The sequence below is a fragment of the Cynara cardunculus genome, assembly GCF_001531365.2.
Source record: "Cynara cardunculus var. scolymus isolate 2C chromosome LG 6, CcrdV1, whole genome shotgun sequence".
Classification (NCBI taxonomy): domain Eukaryota; kingdom Viridiplantae; phylum Streptophyta; class Magnoliopsida; order Asterales; family Asteraceae; genus Cynara; species Cynara cardunculus.
This window is the reverse complement of record NC_037533.1, coordinates 16064343-16085726: the sequence shown is the minus strand read 5'-3', so window position 1 is coordinate 16085726 and position 21384 is coordinate 16064343. Positions and strand designations below refer to the sequence as shown.

The window sequence follows — 21384 nt, the reverse complement described above, 5'->3', positions numbered from 1 at the left end:
TTGGGCTTCTAGGAAATGAACTCATTATATTATATAAAAACAAATAGCTTATTTTATTTTCATTTCTATTGATTACTGTTTAATATCTTTAACCAAACACCACCTAAATAGATTCTATTATCCCCCCTTAATTAGATTTCGGAATTAGAAAATTGACTTTCTTCCACTTTGATGTTTGTGTCAAATTTGCATTTTTTTTTTTTTTTTGAAAAATTGTACCAAAAGGGAACCAACTTTCACATGATTCCTATTTTGGGGAACCAACTTTTAAAATCGTCATTTAGGGGTCTCTATTAAACTGTTTATTTATTTAAGTGTCTAGTTGATATGTTGAACAGGTAACAGGTAATTTAAGGGTCTCTATCAAACTTTTGGTTTGATTTAAACTTTAATATTGATACGGATTGGTTAGATATAAAAATCTTGAGTGTGATATTTAATATTTATTTTTTATTGCATCAATTAATTTTTTTTCTATTAAATTGATTTTTTTTTGCATTAGTAAAAAACAATTTTTATTGTGGTATTTTGGATTTTTTTTTTTTTTTAAATCTTCAATTTGATATCTGAATTAAAAAACAAGATTTGAAATGAAAAATAGATTTTATTGCATTAATTTTTGAAACAAAATGAATTTTAGTTATTTTCTATAATTATTTTGTAAGTTGGTTCCCCAAAATGACGATTTTGAAAGTTGGTTCCCGAAAATAGAAATCAGGTGAAATGGTTCCATTTTGATGCAATTTTTCCTTTTTTTATGTGCTTGTAAATTACAAAAAAAGAAATTCAAAAAAATAGATATTTTTTAATACTCTAAAATTACCGACGGATTAGTGGATGAAAATCTATTAAATCATCTAAAAAATTAACGAGAATATCAAATTTTGGTGGATTAAATTAATGGGAAAATTGCACCAAAATAAAACCAACTTTCACCTGATTCCTATTTTGGGGAACTAACTTTCAAAATCGTCATTTTGGGGAACCAACTTTCATCTGATTCTTATTTTGAGGAACCAACTTTCATCTGATTCTTATTTTGAGGAACCAACTTTCATCTGATTCTTATTTTGAGGAACCAACTTTCAAAATCGTCATTTTGGGGAACCAGCTTGCACCTGATTCCTATTTTGGAGAACCGACTTACAAAATAATTATAGAAAAATAACTAAAATTCGTTTTTTTTCAAAAATTAATGCAATAAAATCTATTTTTCATTTCAAATCTCGTTTTTTTTTTTAAATTCAGATATCAAATTGAAGATTTTTTTTAAAAAATCCAAATTACCACAATAAAAATTGTTTTTTACTAATGCAAAAAAAATCAATTTAATAGAAAAAAATTAATTGATACAATAAAAAATAAATATTAAATATCACATTCAAGATTTTTATATCTAACCAATCCGTCTCTATCAAACTTTTTGTTTGATTTGCCAAATTTGATTTAAACTTTAATATTGATACGGATTGGTTAGATATATAAATCTTGAATGTGATATTTAATATTTTTTTATTGCATCAATTAATTTTTTCTATTAAATTGATTTTTTTTGCATGAGTAAAAAACAATTTTTATTGTGGTAATTTGGATTTTTTTTTTTAATTTTAATTTGATATCTGAATTTTAAAAAAACGATATTTGAAATGAAAAATAGTTTTTATTGCATTAATTTTTGAAAAAAAAAACGAATTTTAGTTATTTTTCTATAATTATTTTGCAAGTTGGTTCCCCAAAATAGAAATCAGRTGCAAGTTGGTTCCCCAAAATAGGAATCAGGTTCAAGTTGGTTCCCCCAAAATGACAATTTTGAAAGTTGATTCCCCAAAATAAGAATCAGGTGAAAGTTGATTCCATTTTGATGCAATTTTCCCTAAATTAATCAGTAGCGAATAACCGGCATCATTTTCAATGTTGATTTTTACTAACCGCTTAATGAAGTGTTAATCAACCCATTTTTAATACATCAAAATACGTTTTTTTTATAAATTATATCATTATATTCGATTAGTCAATACCTTAAAATGAGTCAATATTGAAAATTAAATATCATAAATACATATGATTTATTTTTAATGCTTTCTTTGTTTGGTTTTTACTCCTTGTACAAAGAACCCTCCCTTTCCTTTTAATATAATGTGGCTTTTCAATTAAAAAAAATATAAATTATATAAATAATTACAAGAATATAAATTGTATTAAAAATAACTCATATCTATTTATAATATTTAATAATATAATAAAATGAATAATGAAAAAGTGAAATAATATAAAGCAAATTAAACAAAATATGATTAAAAACTAGGGGAATTTGTTTGAAATTGTGACTATCAAGAGTTGGATGAACTGATTATTTCGGTCAATTTCCCTTTAACAAGACACCGATATTGATATTTTTTCAGGTTTTTTGCCGAAGTCTTCAAATTGCATTAATTTACCATAAATTTTTGCATCCAATATCGTACGAATACACAACTAGTACATATAACAAAATAGCGAATACCATCTATGATAACGTCCTTATTTAACGTCATACCCCGAGTCCCAGACGATTGTTAAGACGTAATATCATGTATCCTCATCGTACCCTTCTTAGCATCAAGTTTTTGAACTCTTCGATGATAGGTTCGATGTCTTTTTCGCTGAATCTTCCCATCTCTTTTAGCTTGAAAAGGATATATTCGGCTTGCCTGCAACACGATCAACATCAAATTCGATATAATCAAGAAAAGGAGAATCGTTTATGATAAGGCAAAGCCATCGCGTAAATATCCCCATGTAAATATATAATTACATTTAGGAAATAGGAATCACTTATGGGTCGTTTACCAAATGCTTACCAGGTAAGCACTTAGGTGCTTACCGGTAAGAATCATCACCTTCTTTTGCGTTGTCAAGTAACATACTCGCCTATCAAGATGGATTGTATGTAAGAGTCGATGCTAAGCGGTTAAAGTCTTCTCCTTCACTTACCCAGTAAAATTCTCAATCTCACCGATAAGACAAGTGACTCGGTATATGCTTACCCGTTAAGCATCTGGTAAACCTTGAGACCCTTTTGTATTCTACTGATAAATAAATAAAAACTGTTGTCCCTTTTCTTTCTCACAAATCGTATTAAAAACACATCATTGTTTTATTTAGTTGATCTTTTTATTCGTTTTCCTCGATAAAGTGATGATATGTCTTTACATTATTGGTGGACATCAAGAATACATAGGGTTTGAAGACAAAAGATTTGTATCTATAATGAGACGCTACAGCAAAATTGGGTTTATATGACGTCAAAAATGTATAAGCATCTTAATAAATAGATTGTATTATAAGAGGCCATCTATAAAGTATTCTACCTAAAGATGCTTGGATAAGTTTATAGGACGTTTTTGGGTGTCGTAACAAGTTTTTAGAACATTTTTATCAAAATACGTTATATAAACTATTTTATAGACACTATTTGAAAAAAGTGTCTTATAAAAAAAATTCCTATAAAAAAAAGATGTGTTCATAGGCCTTTCTTAAAAGTGATAAATAAAAACGAGTGTCCTATAAAAAAAAGTGTTTGTTGGAGTCTTCTCAAAAGTGTCCTATACAAAAAAGTGTTTGTTGGAGACTTCTCAAAAGTGTCCTATAAAAAAATGTTTGTTGGAAACTTCTCAAAAGTGTCCTATAAAATAGCTAATGCGATGTTTAGCATTAAAAGTATCCTGAAAAGTTTGTTTAGACACCAAAAACATCCTATAAATTTATTGCAACACCTTTAGATTTATGGTAGAACCCTTGTTACAGAACTGGAAAATTCACTTAGATATGTATATGTTGTGAGCAAAACATATGTAAAATCAAACGGAAAAACGAGAAACGTGTATGTGAATATATGTATAATATATTGAAATTCTTATCACAGAATGAGAATTACTAACTTGTAATCGACGAAGGATGAATGATTAGATAGAGGCCTGCAACGCAGTGTCCTTAAACAGAATTTTGCACCTACCCGTGCATAGTTTCGAGCGTCTGTTTAGATTATTCAACTATCTATTCGGTTCTTGCACGTGAACTCGACAGATAGAACCAGAGAACAACTGGGGGGGGTATGACTGTATCGAAATATATATGGGCTTGTGTTCTAATTTAACATTAAATATATATGTCAAGCTTCTCCTACTAACCCAATCCAATATCCTTAGATGGGCTTGTGTTCTAATTTGATAAGGCTTATGGAATTAGCGTTAGAAGCTTCTCAAATGTTCTCTTTCATTCCTGTGGGAAAAATTCCTTTACAATATCCCAACAATTTAGACCATTTTTATAGTTTGATCCTATAAATTTAAGTTCTATAAAACAGGGTCTACTATAACACCTAATAATTGTCCATTAAACCCGATTTTATTGCAGAGAGATGCCTAAAAACTACTGTAAAGGTCCTAATAAATGTTTGATTGTTAAATAATTAATTGTACTTACACTGTATCAGCTGCCTTGAAGTCTGCACGAGTCATCCTTCTTTCAAGAAACAGTTTCGCCAATGACATTCGTGTTTCTTGAGCGTTTAGCTCCATGAAAGATAAGAGCAAATGACCTATAAAAATGGTACCACTTACCATCCAAAATAGCGAAAATACGCGTCCCCCTTTCATTATGAAGCAACCATGGCTATCTATGCGTGTAATTGTTGATGTGACACAAAAGAACGCCTTAATATAGTCCATACGTTCAAGAAAATGCAATAGAAACGTCCCACCGCCCATATGCAACGCAAACAACATCAATGCTGCCTTACAAGTTTCTTTAACTGAGTTGGATTCATCTTGTGTTTGTTGGTTTGCATCATATTCATCTGGCTTGAATACAATCTCTATAACCATATTCACCATGAGACCAAAAAGAAGCATACCCAAGAGGCCAAAGAGGGAGACAAGTAGCTTTACAAGATTGGTATCAGGAGTAAGGTCTCCATACCCGATAGAAGTCGCTAAAGCGGCAGTGAAATAAAAAGCATCGAGGATACTGTTCGTTTTCTTTCCAGATATATGGTGTCTGAAGTGATAAAAGCATATCGTACCCATAACCATGTAGGTGCAAAAGTAAGTGATTACATCCCGGAATTCAAAAGCGAATTGGGAGATCTGATGACGTTTGGTTTTCTCAATCTGGTTCGATGAAGTTTGGTGAACACCATTTTCTAAGTCATGCCCTGAAAAACAATATTTCAAAGCTAGCTAGCTTCTATATCAAACTCGATTAAATTTTACTGAATTTATGTCAGATATCAGAATTTCCAACTTAATTGTGTACATCTATTCGTTTACTAACTTGTGTACATCATGATTGCACTAAAGAAGAAAAGAAACAGAAGCATACCGGTATCCATGGATGAAATTGCGGGTTTGCAAGCTTCTCTACGAATGAATAATGATGTTGCGCTCAAAAATGGTGACTCCCAACAAATGAAAACGAAAACGAAACTAAAACTAGTATATGATCGAACCACGATCTTCAGCGCTAACTGTTTATATTAAAGATATAAATAAAAATTCACAGACTTACTCAACGGATCTGAAGAGTTAATTACAGAGGTTATATATATTTTGTTGTATGCTCTTGTTTCATTGTAAATCCTTTTAAGTTTGTAGTATTTACCGTTACATATAATATTTTCTTATTTTTTTGTTTTTTATGTTTTATCTGTACGCATTTTTATATGTAGGTATTGTATGTATACTTGTTTGGTTTTATTGGGTCTTAATCCATTTTATTGGACTTTATTCGGTTTTATTGGGCCTAATGCCTTTATTCGGTTTTATTGGGTCTTAACCCATTTTATTGGGTTTGTTCGATTTTATGGGCTTTAATCCATTTACCGGAATTTATTGAGTTTTATTTAGTTTTATTGGACTTTATTCGGTTTAATGGACCTTATTGGGCTTTATTCGGTTTTATTAGGCCTAATGGGCTTTATTCGGTTTTATTAGTTAACTTTTGTAATATTCTAATAAATAATAAATAATTGAAAATTTAATAATCAATAATTAAAAATTAATGGCGAAAAACAGATTCCCTCGCTGATCCCTCACTGATTTGCGAGGGTTTTTTTCCCATGGTGATATTCGTCGCTGATACATGGTTTTCTAGTAGTGATATAGCAAATAGAAAATGAAAAAAAAAAAAAAAGGAATGCATTTGTGAATAAGTTAAAACAGCAAGTATTACTTGGAAGGTTGCATTGGATTCATTAGTGATTGTAACCGTTGGTTGCAAATAAATATTCCTCCCTTCCATGGACCAATCATGAATGAAAAACGCATCATCAGTATTTACCAGGTAATGTTTGATAAACGGCCCCTTACTTAACAGATCTGAAGAATTAATTACTGAGGTTATAATATATTTTGGTGTATGCTCTTGTTTCATTGTAAATCCTTTTAAGTTTGTTGTATTTACCGTTATATATAATATATTCTTAATCAGTGTTGTAGTTTATTTTGTTTTTAAGTTCATATACATTTTATTTTATATTTCCTTTCTAATTATTAATTCTTTTCATTACAAAACTTATTAAATATACCAAAGGGCCTTTAGTCTAGCGGTATCGTAGCCTTTAATCTCCTAATCAAGTGTTCAAACCTTACTAAAGGTGAGGAGGATGTGTGAGTTTATTTGTTGCATTTGTCGTATATAAATATTATATATTTTCAAAAAGAAAACCTAAGAATCAAATATTCATAAAATTTTCAAGATGGTTATTCATCGTGAATAATTTATAAAATAGTTGGTTCCAAGTTTTCTAAATATTTACCGTTCTCGTTTGAACGTTTCCTAACTAACAAATTAGAGTAAGTTGCCTTTTTTTTGTTCTGTGGTTTGTCAAAAATTATGATTTTCGTATTTGTGGTTCTCGTCTCGATGGTTTGTAATTCATTGTTATTTTCGTTCTTATAATTTAAAATTGTTGTTTTGATCCTTGTGGTTTACAATTTTTTACTGTTTTGGTCCTTTGTACTTAAATGTTGGAATTAGTTCAGGGACGAAAATAGCAATAAATTACAAACCATAGAGACTAAAATCACAATTTTTAAACCACATGGACGAAATCATAATTTACTCAATAAATTATTATCAATGCTTCAATAGCCTTTGGGGCCGTTTGGTTCAGGCAAAGGAATGAAAATGAAAATGACAGAAAATGAAAATAGGAATGAATTTTCATTTCTTTCGGTTTAACTTGGAATGAAAATTTGGGTTTTCAGAATAGTGGACCCATTATATTATATAAAAAAACAATCAGTTTCTTTTATTTTCATTCTCATTAATTACTGTTTAATACCTCTTATCAAACACTCCCTTATAAAACATTTACATATATGTAATGTAATCCTAGGTATGTACTATATAACGATTTGGAATCAGATGAGAGAAAAGATTTTTGGTGTGAAATGACGAAAAAACCCTCATACTATGTAAAGGTTAAGTTATATTTATATTTCTTTTTTAATTAATAATTTTTTTAATTACAAAACTTATTAAATACACCAAATGACATTTGGTCTAATGGTATCGTAGTCTTTGACCTCTTTGGGTTCAAACCTTACTAAAGGTGAGGAGAATGTATGAGTTTATTTGTTGCATTTGTCGTATATAAATATTATATACTTAAAGAAACTTACTAAATACAATAACAATTAGAAATCAATGTTAAAAATAAATTAATACCATATTCATTGGATTCAAACGTCTGGTTCCTATCATCATAAACAATCTACAACCATTCATAATGGAAGTATTAGATACATGTTATTAGATTCTTTTTTTTTAACGTGGATATCCAAACCTTTAAGCGAGCTGACTAATTTTAGAGCAACCATCTGTTTTGCGGGTAGCCTGGAGTCACCGCATTTGAATCTTCATGGCCACAAGGGGATTATTATTCCTCTTTTTGAATTTGAACCTGACACCTCCAGGCGCTTTTGACCTTTGGAGTCCAAACTCAAACCAATCAGGCACTACCCTTATAGTTTGCTATTAGCTATACGTCAAGTAAGATCATGGTTCTAAATAACAACCTTGTTTTAGTTAAGCATGAATCTTGGATTAGCAACATGCATTTGAACTAAAACAAATGATGTTGTCATACACCATCTTAATTATTATATAGAGCTGAACACATATAGAACCTTACATGTCAGTTTTAGCGTGCATTTGGGACAAGACAGAACAGGACAGGAATGGACAAAAACTTGTTTTCTCACGTTTGGTGTGACAATTAAACTGGGATCGGATATAACTGAGTGGAACAAATAGCATTTTTTTTTTCCTGTCACACCAAAATAGGTGGAACAAAATCAGGTCAAAAATCATACGTATAAAAAATGTGTCTTGATGTTAATGTATAAGGATGATATTGAAAAGTAGGTGTGTATGTGTGTGTGTGTGTGTAACAAATAATAGGTGTGCATGTAGCCTATCCCAGAACAAAAATAAAGATGATAGGACAAAGATTAGTAAATTACTAAATTAACAATATCAAATTAAAACCTTAAAACCTTTCACATTTCTCAACCACCTACCTTACTCTCAATCCGTGAGGACAATATTAATAAGTAGAAATGCTTTTAGCTAATAAATTGTTATCAATGCTTCAATAGCCTTAGGGGGGGCGTTTGGTTCGGACAGAAGAACGAAAAAAGATATGAAAATGAAAATGACAGAAAATGAAAATAGGAATGAATTTTCATCCCCCTCGGTTTAACTTGGAACGAAAATTTGGGTTTTCAAAAGAGTGGACCCATTATATTATAAAAAAGACAAACAGTTTCTTTTATTTTCATTCACATTAATTACTGTTTAATATATCTTACCAAACACTCCCTTATGAAACATTTACGTATATGTAATATAATTCTAGGTACGTACTATATAATGATTTGGAATCAAGTGAGAGAAAAGATTTTTGGTGTGAAGTGACGAAGATACCCTCATACTATGTAAAGGTTATGTCATATTTTATGAAGATGACGAAGGTTATAGCACCTAAACATGTACCTTCCCGATCTTCTGATTTTACGAAGGCAGTCACCTCCACACGCTTCATACAGTATAATGATACCGTCACATTCACATATATTATATGAATTTTTATGTGGTCACATTTCTCATACTTGTCATAGAAAATGCAGTTTTCAGGAATAATAGCAAATGGAAAATGAAAAAAAAGGGCATGCATTTGTGAACAAGTTAAAACAGCAAGTGTTATTTGGAAGGTTGCATTGGATTCATTAGTGATTGCAACTGTTGGTTGCAAATATATGATCTCTCACCAGTACAATGTTATAACCACAACCTTTGTTACAACATTCTTTTTCCAACAAGTTTTTAACTTTTAACAACAAAAACCAAAACCATGGTATTCAGAATGAATGAATGCTCTAAAGTTCCAAATTAGGAACATTCACAAAACAAAACGATACAATCACGGGTCCCGCCAAATCCCCAATCAAACACCCTGTAAAACAATGCAACAATGACCATCAGAAATCACCGCTCTAAAACCAGACCAGACCAGACAAACCCATTAAATCCCACACATAGCAAGGCTGGTAAGGGTAGCATCTCTAACAGACTCTCTCCAAAACGGAGAAAATGAAGACTTTAGGGTTTGTTTATTCCAACATATTCTTCAAAAAGGATAAAGTATTTAGAGGGGAATAAAAAATTATTTAGAGAAACTGTTAGAATTGAATGTAATTATTTTTAGATATTATAACTTTTGCTCCTCCGTTTTGAAAAAATTATAGACAATCTGATAGAGATGCTCTTACCTCGGCCCGAAAGAGTTGAGTTTGTAAAAAAGGTTTTGATCAAATGATTTTATGGGAAAATTGTTCTGAAAGTTTAACGGAAAGGAAACAAATACGAAATAAAGAGAAAGAAATCACGAGTCTAATGTGTGATGCTTACCAACTGATTGACCAGATGATGGGCGGAAAAGGGTTGCACCAATCCCAGCTCCTATCGACGCGCAAACTAGTGATGCACCACATCTAACAGTAACACCATACACCTTCTTCCCAAGAATTTTAACTTGTCGGTCCTTGTTATCAGTGTCATCAATCTCGTCGTCACAAGATTTTGAGTATTCACGAACAAAGCGGTAACATTCCATTCCAACTTGAACAAGCCATGACGCTGCAACTCCTAAAAAGTGGCCTGCTCACCCAAATAATTGTCTTTAGTTTTTAGATCCATAAGTTCAATAAGAACAAACAAACCCAATATATCCCAACCCGAAGTGGGGTCTGGGGGTAAATTGTAGGCAGACTCGACCTCTACCCCTAGGGTAGATCGGTTGTTTCCGTGAAGACCCCCCGCTTGTGCAAAGTGTGCAAAAAGAAAGGACAACTTGCAAAAAAATTGCGGAGAAAGAACATAAGAACTGGAAAATAAGAAAAGCAAAGCTAAAATTTCAAAATAAGTTAGAAGCAAGCAGCAAAACAGACAGATAAACAACAAAGAAAACATCCATAAGTTCAAGAGGTCATTGTAATTTAACATTTCTTCCACTTCAAAGTGAAACTTTTTCAAACATCATTCTTGGTTTTTTGTGGTAAATCCCCGTTGCGCTTTACCTATAGGAGGAGGTCAAAGTAATGTTCGGTAGTTGGGGTTTTGGGGGTTAGTCTTTTTGTTTGAATAATTAAAAAATACGGGGGTACTTCTGGTATTTCCTTTGAATAAGAATCGGGTGTCTTTTTGGTTGGGAAAGGGAGACTTTGGCGAGGATTCTGTTTTGTTTACTGAGATTGTAACTTGAGCTTTTGCTCTGGGAGAGTCCATGACCTCTCGAATGCCACTGGGATTTCTTTTCTGGTGAGTTCAATCCACAGCCGACAAATTTAGATCCAGAGTATAGCATTTTGTTGCAACCAAACCACCATTCTTAATCAAACCCGTAAGAAAAGAGAAACATTAACTTCATAAGAATGGATAATTTTTTATGAACTGCGAAAATATAAATGCACAAGACCACAATTACCATACTTGGCAGCTTGTATAAAGTCACTTATTGCTGCAAACGGAAGTGTTCATTTCGTATTTTTGCAAGACCTATTGTTTGCTTGCATAAGGCGTTGACATATGGTTTGAAAAGTCAAGACACTTAGGGCCCATTTGATTTGATCGAATGTTCTTGAGGGATTTGGATTTCGTGGAAGAATTTGGAATTAGAAGTATTTGGAATCTTTGGTGTGTTTGTTTTGTAGGATTTGGAATGGAATTGAATTCCATTATTTACAAATAACTTGTAAAAACCAAAATATAAAAATCATAAAAATAATTAAATTACCTTTATACAAATTGATTCTTACAAGACAAGTGTTTTTAACATATTTTAAGACATTATTATAAACAAATCTCACGAAATACCAACTACACCCACAGAATTTCTAAATCCCAAGATTTCAATTCCGGACATTCCTTTAAAGTTTAAACCAAACACGGGGTTGGAATGAATCCGATTCCAAATCCCGCAAACCAAACGAACCCTTATAAACTCTAGCAGGATTAGATAGTTCTCTCTAGCCACATATGTATAGTGATGTTCTAGCTTTCAGATATCAATAAAAATTCAAAATGATAACAATAATAAATCAATTGAGTTCATCATAGACTACAGAAACCTAATAGGTACCAAGTAGCTACAAAAAATCCTCTTCTGCTACCCTAATCTAGAAATCTATCCAACTAAAGACTCACTAATCCCATCCCCACCCTATAGCTCTAGCTCGCTTCCTCACTTATCTACAGATCCGACCTATTCTAGACATCATATTCATAGTTTTGTTATTGCTTAAATACGTTAAAAAAAACCGAGTGTGGAGTCTGATGTTGCCTCAGTGGTGGTCTAGTCAAAGGAGATGGCACCCTTGCAGAGTTGTGGGTCCCTTGGAAGAAAAATCCGTTTTATGGCCAAAGCCCAGGCCCAGATGAGAGCATTTGGCCTGTTCTCCTATAAATCCATCTCATTGTAATTGTAAAACCCTAAGCAGAAATTAAATAAGATTGACTCGCTAGTTCTGCCAAGGAGCAAGTCACTTCTGACTGAACCACATAAAATATGTGTTCTTTGTTTGCTTTGTTTTATATTCATGTTGCTGTGTTTTTGCTCCTGTGTGTGAATCCCGTATCCATACAGGATTTCCCAACAAAAAGGACACTAAAAGTATACCACAATGAGCAATTTTAACATCATATTTGTGATTTCGTTGGAATAAAACAATAAGAAGTTGTCTAAAATAGCTCACTCCAGCATACAATGGTGTGTTGTGTTTTAACGAGTAGAATGGCCAACTTGCAACAAAACTAAAATTACTACAGTCAAAAAACTACTTCCCTCTAATTTTGTTGACAATATTATAATTAAGCTTTTTATAGACCTTAAGTTGCAGGTCAGAAAGCACCAAAGAGCTTGATACTATCAGCATTAAGCTAAAGTCATTTAATTACAGTTACAAATCAAATTTTTATTTTATCATAATATCATAGGAATCAATATTTAATTTTCTTTCAAGTAAATGAGCACTATTCATTTTAATTATTTACAAAATAACTTGTCATAATGTTAAAATGATCACATAAAGTATCTTCAGATAAGTGTATGTTTTTTCTCATAATGTTCAAAGCACTGAAAAGAAATGTACATAACTAACCTCTAAATGTCGTTCTGCTGACACAAAAAAAGTAAGTAAATATTGGCATCCCTCTGTTAGCTTTGCGCACTGCGGACTTTGGGACATCTAGCAAGAACAAAAAAAATTGGTTACTCAATTAGATTATATGAAGTTGGTCTGTGGCAGTAAAGGGATGCATGTACCTTTAAGAAGCTTCCATGCCGCACGCTGAGAGAAATGGTGAACAGCAAGTCGTTCCAGAATCCGTCTGGTAGTAACAACACTAGTCTGAGAAAAAAAAATATCAGCCTACTGCTAACCATTTGAGAAAATTGGAAGCAATTCAATAAGTCAGAATTAAGATCATTGCAAAGCTAGTCTATATAGGAAGCTTAATACACGTATGATGCAATGAAGCTATTAATTGGTCTAAGTAGTTTAACAAACTCCAGTTCCTCCATACAAGATGCATGATACACCTATGATGTGATGAAGCTTATAACTGGTCTAAGAATCTTAAAAAATTTGATTTCCTAGATTCCCTGTTACCCATATGATGGTCCTATCTTCATCCTCCTTCAAATATCCTCACTTCAGTGAGTAGAACCTATAACATGAAATGGTTGAAATGACATAAACAAATAAAACATAAGGGTCAAGTCCAGCACAAAGAGTCTTCCAACAATCAATTTCAAATACATCCATGATGCTAAATATTTCCACTTGCTGTAACTTCTACATCACCTGATAAATAAATTCCATATCGTATATACCCCTTATGTCCCAAAATAAACACAACAACCGATTGGTCCCACGTGGTTGTCCGAACTAAAAGCAACATTTCCCTTTTGTGTAATATCTTGTTCGAACTTTACCTTATTATTATCCATTAATAGTCATTTAAAATCGGCAATACATTTTGGTCTACAAGAATTATCTACTTAGTCCTTATCGAGAGACATTTTAGATGTTTGCCTAATAGTCAGACACTTGTGATCTCATATTCTCATTGCACTATGTGTCAAGTCAAATATAACCTTCAACCTAGTAAAGGGATATAAATATGTTTGTCAAATGTCAATTATAAGGCATTCAAAAACAATTTACTTGTCCGTAGAAATACCCAAATAATAGTTATGTCAAGTTTAACACTACTCTCTCCTATATATTCCTTCAAGGTAACAAAGAACTCTGCCACAAAATCCAAATTTTCACAAGTTCTCTTGACAGTCCTTAGTGAACTCCTGAAAACATCCAAAAAGATACTCCTTTTGGCTGTCTAGTGGTACACCTCCGTTAAGGTTCACGTACAAAAGAAGAAACAAATGAATGGGTTTTTCTTTTATTCTAGTAGGTGCTGTTTAGAAAAAAGCCCAGGGGATGTTGTGGGTTTTTACTTTTTCAATAATGTGCGGGAATTCCTTTTGTTGGGTGGGGGTGCACTTTCGGTTGGGCATTCTGTTTTTCGTGTCAATTGTGATTTGAGCTTTGCTCTGGGAGAGACCATGGCCTCTCGAATTCCCTTGGAGTGATTTTGCTTTCATACTTTTTATTCAATTCCATCAGTTCGTATTAGTGTACGCCAAATTGGTATCAGAGCAACAAAGTTTCTAAGATGACGACCCGTAGTGTGGCAACAAGAGTGGAGGATCCGGAGTGCAGCGTTGGATCAATAGAAAAGGGGATGTGGACGATTATTGAGCAGATGGAGAAAATTTTGAAGCAACAGGCCAAGGTAACAAGTTGAATTCAATTCCAATTTCCAAGGGTGAAGATTCGTCGGGATCGAATGGGAGAAAGAAAGAGAAGTAAGGATATGATCATAATCGTTTTTTAACCGTGAAAAGAAGAAAACTCGAGATACCTGCGTTCGATGGGATCGATCCAGACGGATGGATTCTCATAGTCGAATGATACTTTTCGTTGAATTGTTTGAATCAGGAAGAACAAATAGATGTGTCATTTATTGCCTTCGAAGGAGATGCCCTAAGATGGTTCCAGTGGGAACACAAGCAACACCCGATCACTAGGTGGGAAGATTTGAAGCGTATGCTGCGTCAATTCAGATCGCTGGCGGCCGGATCATTATGTGAGCAATTTCTGGCGATTAAACAGAAGGGAACCATCAATGAGTATCATCGCAAATTTGTGGAGTTCGCTGCTCCACTAGATGGAATACCGAAGAAGGTTTTCTTAAGCCAGTTCATTAATGGCTTAGAAAACGTGATCAAAGCGAAGGTTCACTTGATGAATCCAATACCATTAAGTGATGCGATGGAGATGGCATTGAAAATTGAGGTTAAGAATAAATTGTTGAGCAGGAATCGAATTCCAATCTCTAATAGGAAGAGCTCGAGTGTGGGATCGGAGGCTCGTAACACGTCTACTCAATTGGTAGAGTTGTCCAATTCGTCAGCAATATCAGGATCCGAGTTTAGAAGATTGTCTGACCAGGAAGTCCAACAGAAACGAGCCCTGGGCCTCTGTTATCGTTGCGATGAAAAGTATTTGCCAGGGCACAGATGTAAGAAGGAGTTGAGTGTCATTCTCGTACAGGAAGACACAAATGAGGAGGAAGGATCCGAAACTGAAGAGAAATCTCTGAATACGGTCGATGTTGTCAACTTAGGTAAGAAGGTGGAAGTACATCTGAATTCCGTGGTAGGATTAACAAATCCTAAAACGATGAAAATGGAGGGGATCGTTGATGAGCAAAAAGTGATAGTCCTCATCGACAATGGGGCCACGCACAATCTTATTTCAAAGGAAGTGGTTGGGAATTGGGAAACTGAATTTGAAAATAGAGAATATGAGAGAGTATACGATCATGATGGGAACTGGGAAAACGATACAAGGAGAAGGCGTTTGCAGGCACGTGACACTCATGATACAAGGATTGGACGTTGTAGAAGATTTCTTACCCATACAATTGGGAAATAGTGATGTGATATTGGGGATGCAATGGTTAGAGTCACTCGGAGCCACTTACATAAATTGGAAGCATCATATCATACCATTCACAATCGGTGGTAAATCGGTGTCGTTGAAAAGAGATCCGGCTTTGGGCAGATCTAAAGTCACTTAAAACCATGGAAAAAGTGATCCAAGAAGGACATGGTGTTTTGGTGGAGTTAGGATCGTGTGGAGCTGGAGATGAGCCGGGAAAAGAAGAAGATTCGGTGCTAAAGCCGTTATTGAAGGAGTTTGATCGAGTCTTCAACATGCCTCAAGGTCTACCTTCGATTCGTGGAAGAGAACATGGGATTATCTTAAAGGAGGGAACAGAACCTGTGAATGTACGCCTGTATGGATATCCCAACTACCAAAAGGATGAGATCAAAAAGTTGGTAAAAGAAATGTTGGATGCGGGGGTTATTCGGCCTAGCTCGAGCCCTTTTTCAAGCCCAGTTCTGCTGGTGAAAAAAAAAAGACAGAAGCTGGAGGTTCTGTATAGATTACAAAGCACTAAATAAAGCCACGGTGGTCGATAAGTTCCCATTTCCCATCATAGATGAGCTGTTGGACGAGCTCCATGATGCCCAGGTATTCTCGAAACTGGATTTGAAATCCGGTTATCACCAAATCAGAATGGAAGAAGGGGACGTTCAGAAGACGGCGTTTCATACTCATCAAGGGCATTATGAATTTCTCGTAATGCCTTTCGGGTTGGTCAACGCACCAGCCACATTTCAAAACCTGATGAACAAGGTATTCAACGACGTATTACGGAAATTTGTTTTGGTGTTTTTTGACAACATCTTGGTTTATAGCAAATCCATTGATGAACATATAGAACACCTTAGAGTGGTTCTGGACATTCTATCTCAACATAACCTTTACGCTAACAGAAAGAAGTGGGAGTTCGGTCGGGACAAGCTAGGTTATTTGGGCCACGTTATTTCGGGTGAGGAGTGGAGGTTGATGGCTTCAAAATCAAAGCCATAGTTGATTGGAAAGCCCCCACGATGGTCACAGAGTTACAGGGATTTTTGGGCATATCCAACTATTACCGGAAGTTTATAAGAGGGTATGGAATGGTGGCCGCTCCTCTCACGGATTTGCTCAAAAAGAACCACTTTCAGTGGACAGATGCGGCACAGTGTGCTTTTGCAAAATTGAAGAAGTTATTGTCGACGGCCCCGGTTCTAAAATTGCCCAACTTCTCGTCAGATTTCGTTATTAAGACGGATGCCTCGGGCTATGGATTGGGGGTTGTGCTGATGCAGAATGAGCAGTCGATCTCTTATTTCAGCCAAGCTTTGGGACCTCAAGCCAAGCAAAAGTCCGTTTACAAAAAGGAATTGATGGCGATTGTATTCGCCGTTCGAAAGTGGAGGCCATACTTGCTCGGTAGACATTTTACCGTTCGTAGTGATCAGCAAAGTCTACGATTCTTGCCGGAACAACTAGTAGTCGAACCAGAGTATCACAAATGGGTTAGTAAACTGTTGGGTTACGATTTTTCAATAGCGTATCAACCGGGTAGTGCTAATCAGGCAGTTGATGCTCTGTCTCGAAAGAAAGAGGTGATCGAGTGCTCAAGCATGGGTGGCCCTCAATGGAGACAATGGGATAGCTTAAAACAAGAGATTGACGAGGATGATCTTTCAAAAAAAAATCAAATCTAATATGTTAATTGATGCATCAGCCCATAAAGGATTCGAACTTAGACAAGATTTATTGCTATACAAAGGGCGATTGGTTCTACCGAGGAAAATCAAAGTTGATCCCACTGTTGTTTGAGGAATTCCATAGTTCACTGATTGGTGGCCATGGTGGAGAGGATCGCGCTTATCAGCGTATCACACCTGAAGTTTTCTAGGTCGGAATGAGGAAAGACATCGTTGACTCGGTAAAGAAATGCGAGGTTTGTCAAAGGAACAAGAAACTCAGTGGGTCTCCAGCGGGTTTGTTACAACCATTGGCTCTTCCTACTACGATATGGGAAGAGATATCAATGGATTTCAATAAAGGGATACTACGGTGTAATGGAATGAGTACGATTCTGGTAGTGGTCGATCGTTTTAGTAAAGATGTCCAATTCATCGGTCTCAAACATCCTTTCGACGCTCAATCGATAGCCGATGTTTTTGTTAAGAAGATCATTCAGCTACATGGTATCCCACAAACCATAGTTTCTGATCGAGATAAGGTATTTCTCGGTGGGTTCTAGAGAGAGCTCTTTAAGTTGCAAGGTTCTAAGTTGAATTAGAGCACTGCTTACCATCCTCGGTCCGATGGTGAGACCGAAGTGGTCAACAAATGCTTGGAACAATACTTGCGGTGTTGGGTTTCGAACAGACCAAATCAGTGAGTCAGCGGTTGGCATGGGCCGAATTGTGCTATAATACGTCCTATCATACGTCCCTAAAATGTTCCCCCTTTAAAGTGCTTTATGAAAGGGACGCTCCTCCGTTATTAGGATATAGAACAGCAGCTTGGAACTTACAATCAGTGGAACATGAATTGATGACCAGGGATGAGACTTGGGATGAAGTTAGAATGCACCTCTTGAAGGACCAATGAAGAATAAAACAACAAAAAGATTTACAACTCAAAGAAATTCAGTTTGTTGTGGGAGATTGGGTTTTTTCTAAAATTGCGCCCTTATCGTCAAAAGTCGTTGATTAAGGGGAATAACCCAAAGTTGTTAGCAAGATTTTATGGTCTTTACAGAATTTCAGAAAAGATAGGCCAGCTATGGAGTAAAAATCCAACGAGTTTTTCACGTATTGCAACCAAGGCTAGCTATGGGAAGTTGCGTGTCTGCTAAAGACATTCCCTCGCAAATTTCGGATGACATGGCGTTACAAGCAGAACCGGAGGACTTGATGGATGTGTGTTTAGTGCCAAATAGGGATCCAGAGCAGTTGGAAGTCTTAGTTAAATGGAAGGGTTTATCAGATTTTGAATCTTCTTGGGAACTATTGGACCCCCTTGCTGCAGCGATTTCCTGATAACCACCTTGAGAACAAGGTGCTTTCTTTGGGGGGAAGTATTGTACGCCTCCGTTGAGATTCACGTACAAAAGAAGAAACAAATGAGTGGGTTTTCCTTTTATTCTAGTAGGTGCTGTTTAGAATAAGGCCCAGGGGCTGTTTTGGGTTTTTACTTTTTCAATAATGTGCGGGAATTCCTTTTGTTGGGTGGGGGGGTTCACTTTCGGTTAGGCATTCTGTTTTTCATGTCAATTGTGCTTTGAGCTTTGCTCTCGGAGAGACCATGGCCTCTCGAATGCCATTGGAGTGATTTTGCTTTCATTCTTTTAATTCAATTCCATCAGTTCGTATTAGTGTACACCATCTAGTCGAGATGAAAAAAAAAAGCCCGCAACACAAACTGCTTTACCGGGGCCAAAATACGAGACCCATAAAGACAGACATGACTGGTGTATTCAACATGTACAAACAATTTCATACTTACTTCGCGAAGGATTTGCTTTACTGATTTCTTGAAGGGTACAACCAGGTCCACATGATGATCATCTGAAGAGTCCGGTAGGAAGTCATCACTGTCATCGTCTTCCACGTGAGGCGCCAAAAGTGGCAAATAAAACAATAGAAAAGACCTCAATGATGTCAATGCAAATGATCTCGGCTGAAAAGCTGAGAACAACGGTTTTAGCTCAATGGAATACTCTTTAGTCCTGTAGTTCAGAGTATCGTGCCGAAAGATTGATTCAGATGCAGTCCTTAAACTACTAAGATAATCTTCGGTCATAAGAGGAGGGACAGCAGCAGCATCACAATAAGCAACTCTTCTTCCACCAATACTGTTTTTCGATATGATGAATCATTAGTATCTTGAGAAACAAACTGGAATAGTTCTTGGTTCTAATCATATCAATTACAAAATGAAATCTATAATCCCCAAATTAGCAAGAACATAAATCCCCGGAATCAAACAACCCTCAAAATCCCATAAATCCCCATTCAAATAATGAAAAACGGAGCTAAGTAAGATTTTATCCGTACACAATTAATCTGTCAACGTCCACTGAACAGAGCAAAATAAATAACAATAATCAAAACTGTAGATCTTATATAGACGAATAAAGCACAAACAATGAAACAGGGAATGATAATATGAATTACCCGAATAAAGCCCTAGACGCAAAAGGGGTATTGGCGGCGACATAAGCAGCGGCGGAGGAGGCAGCAAGCGTGGCCGAGTATAAACCGGTAGAATGTAGGGTTTGGCCATTGACGCTTGGATTTTTCTTCAATAGATCCATAAGCAAAGCTATTCCCGCCATTGTCGTCTGATGAAAAATGTTAAGAGGATAATCAAGACTTGTTGAAATCTGATACTGTTGAAACGATTAAATTGAAGCCTTTAAGTTCTTCGCAGCTTTTACTGAATCATCGATGAGCTTGCTGAAACGATACATACAGAAATGGAGATGAGGGTTTGATGGGAGATGGATCGAAGAAGCAAATCTGTTCGCTTTTCGGGTCTACTGAATCCGGTAGATACGACACTGAAATTCAAACAAGTGGACTATGATAGTTTATTATTATTTAATTAATGTAATCACAAGCAAGGATTAATAGAGGTATTAAGCAAGTAGTAATTTTTTTTTTTTTTTTAAGGGTGTCCGGGGCAAAGCCCGACTAATCCCCGGCAATTTTGAAGGCTAAACATGGCTCCACTTAAATGTCGTCAACACTTCCTTCCCCGGGCTCGAACTCGGGTTCATGACTATGTCATACTCAAGCCTTTACCACTAGGCTGGAAGGTCTTTGACAGTAGTAATTAATGGTAATGAAAATAAAAAAAAAATGTTTGATTTTTTATAATAGAAATATAGAATTGGCTCATTCCCAAAGAATCCCAAAATTTTATTTTTGGTTAAACTGGGGCAGGACCTTAATCCCCGTCCCTGATTACTTATCTCTATCTTTGTCCTTATCTCCGCCGAGAAATATAATCACATCCTCATCTCTATCCATATCCCTAACAGGGAAACGGGATTTTTTTCCCGTTTATATAAGTTACTTTAAATTAAATATGTGAAAGGCCATATATGTTTTTAAATCTTTTTACATTTTCAATAAACCTAAAACGAAAATAAATTTAATTTAATACAAAAAACCCACAACATCATATAAGAACTAATAACCTAAAACCAAAAAATATTCAATTAAATTTAAAAAAACTTAAAAGTCTCGTATATCAAAAGATATTGAGTAATATACAAAACTTATCCAGTAATTGCATTTTGACTTGGCATCCAAAATATTACACATTAACATCCAAAAAATAACAATTTTAGATTATAAAACTAGGTAGAAAATAAAAAATTATGAACTACCGCTTTAATGAAATAAATAATATGCATATAATATATATATATATATATATAATTTATTAATTAATATATAACAGGTACGAGTACGGGGGAGGGCGGGGAATACCATACCCGTCCCCGTGCTCATCCCCAGTTTGAGACAAAAGGGGATCCCCGTTCCCGTTCCCATCCTTTATTTAGTGGGGAACTCCCGTCCTCGACGGGGACGGGTGGACCGAGTTTCCCGACGGATCGGAGCCTATTCCCATGACTAAACTAGGGGGAATGAAAATTCATTCCCATTTATTATTCACTGTCATTTTCATTTTCATTCTTATTTTCATTTTCCAGCACGAGCCAAACAGACCCTGAATTTGTATTGTATACTTCATATTTTATACATGCTTTTTATCAATAAAATAAAGAGAAATT

At 35.0% G+C, this 21384-nt stretch overlaps 2 protein-coding genes across 2 annotated transcripts; both read right to left on the bottom strand.

The window, feature by feature from the left end:
- Window positions 1-4460: 4460 nt before the first annotated feature.
- LOC112514196 (two-pore potassium channel 1-like) lies at window positions 4461-5072 on the bottom strand. The gene has a single exon (XM_025120525.1). The coding sequence runs from the start codon at window positions 5070-5072 to the stop codon at window positions 4461-4463; it is 612 nt and encodes a 203-aa protein (XP_024976293.1).
- Window positions 5073-9303: 4231 nt separating this feature from the next.
- On the bottom strand, window positions 9304-20107 carry LOC112514978. The gene is made up of 6 exons (XM_025121633.1): window positions 19757-20107; window positions 19086-19434; window positions 12866-12950; window positions 12702-12788; window positions 9955-10203; window positions 9304-9499 (listed from the first exon to the last, which is right to left on the bottom strand). The coding sequence occupies exons 1-6, from the start codon at window positions 19915-19917 to the stop codon at window positions 9423-9425; spliced, it is 1008 nt and encodes a 335-aa protein (XP_024977401.1). The 5' UTR covers window positions 19918-20107; the 3' UTR covers window positions 9304-9422.
- Between the last annotated feature and the right edge of the window lie 1277 nt (window positions 20108-21384).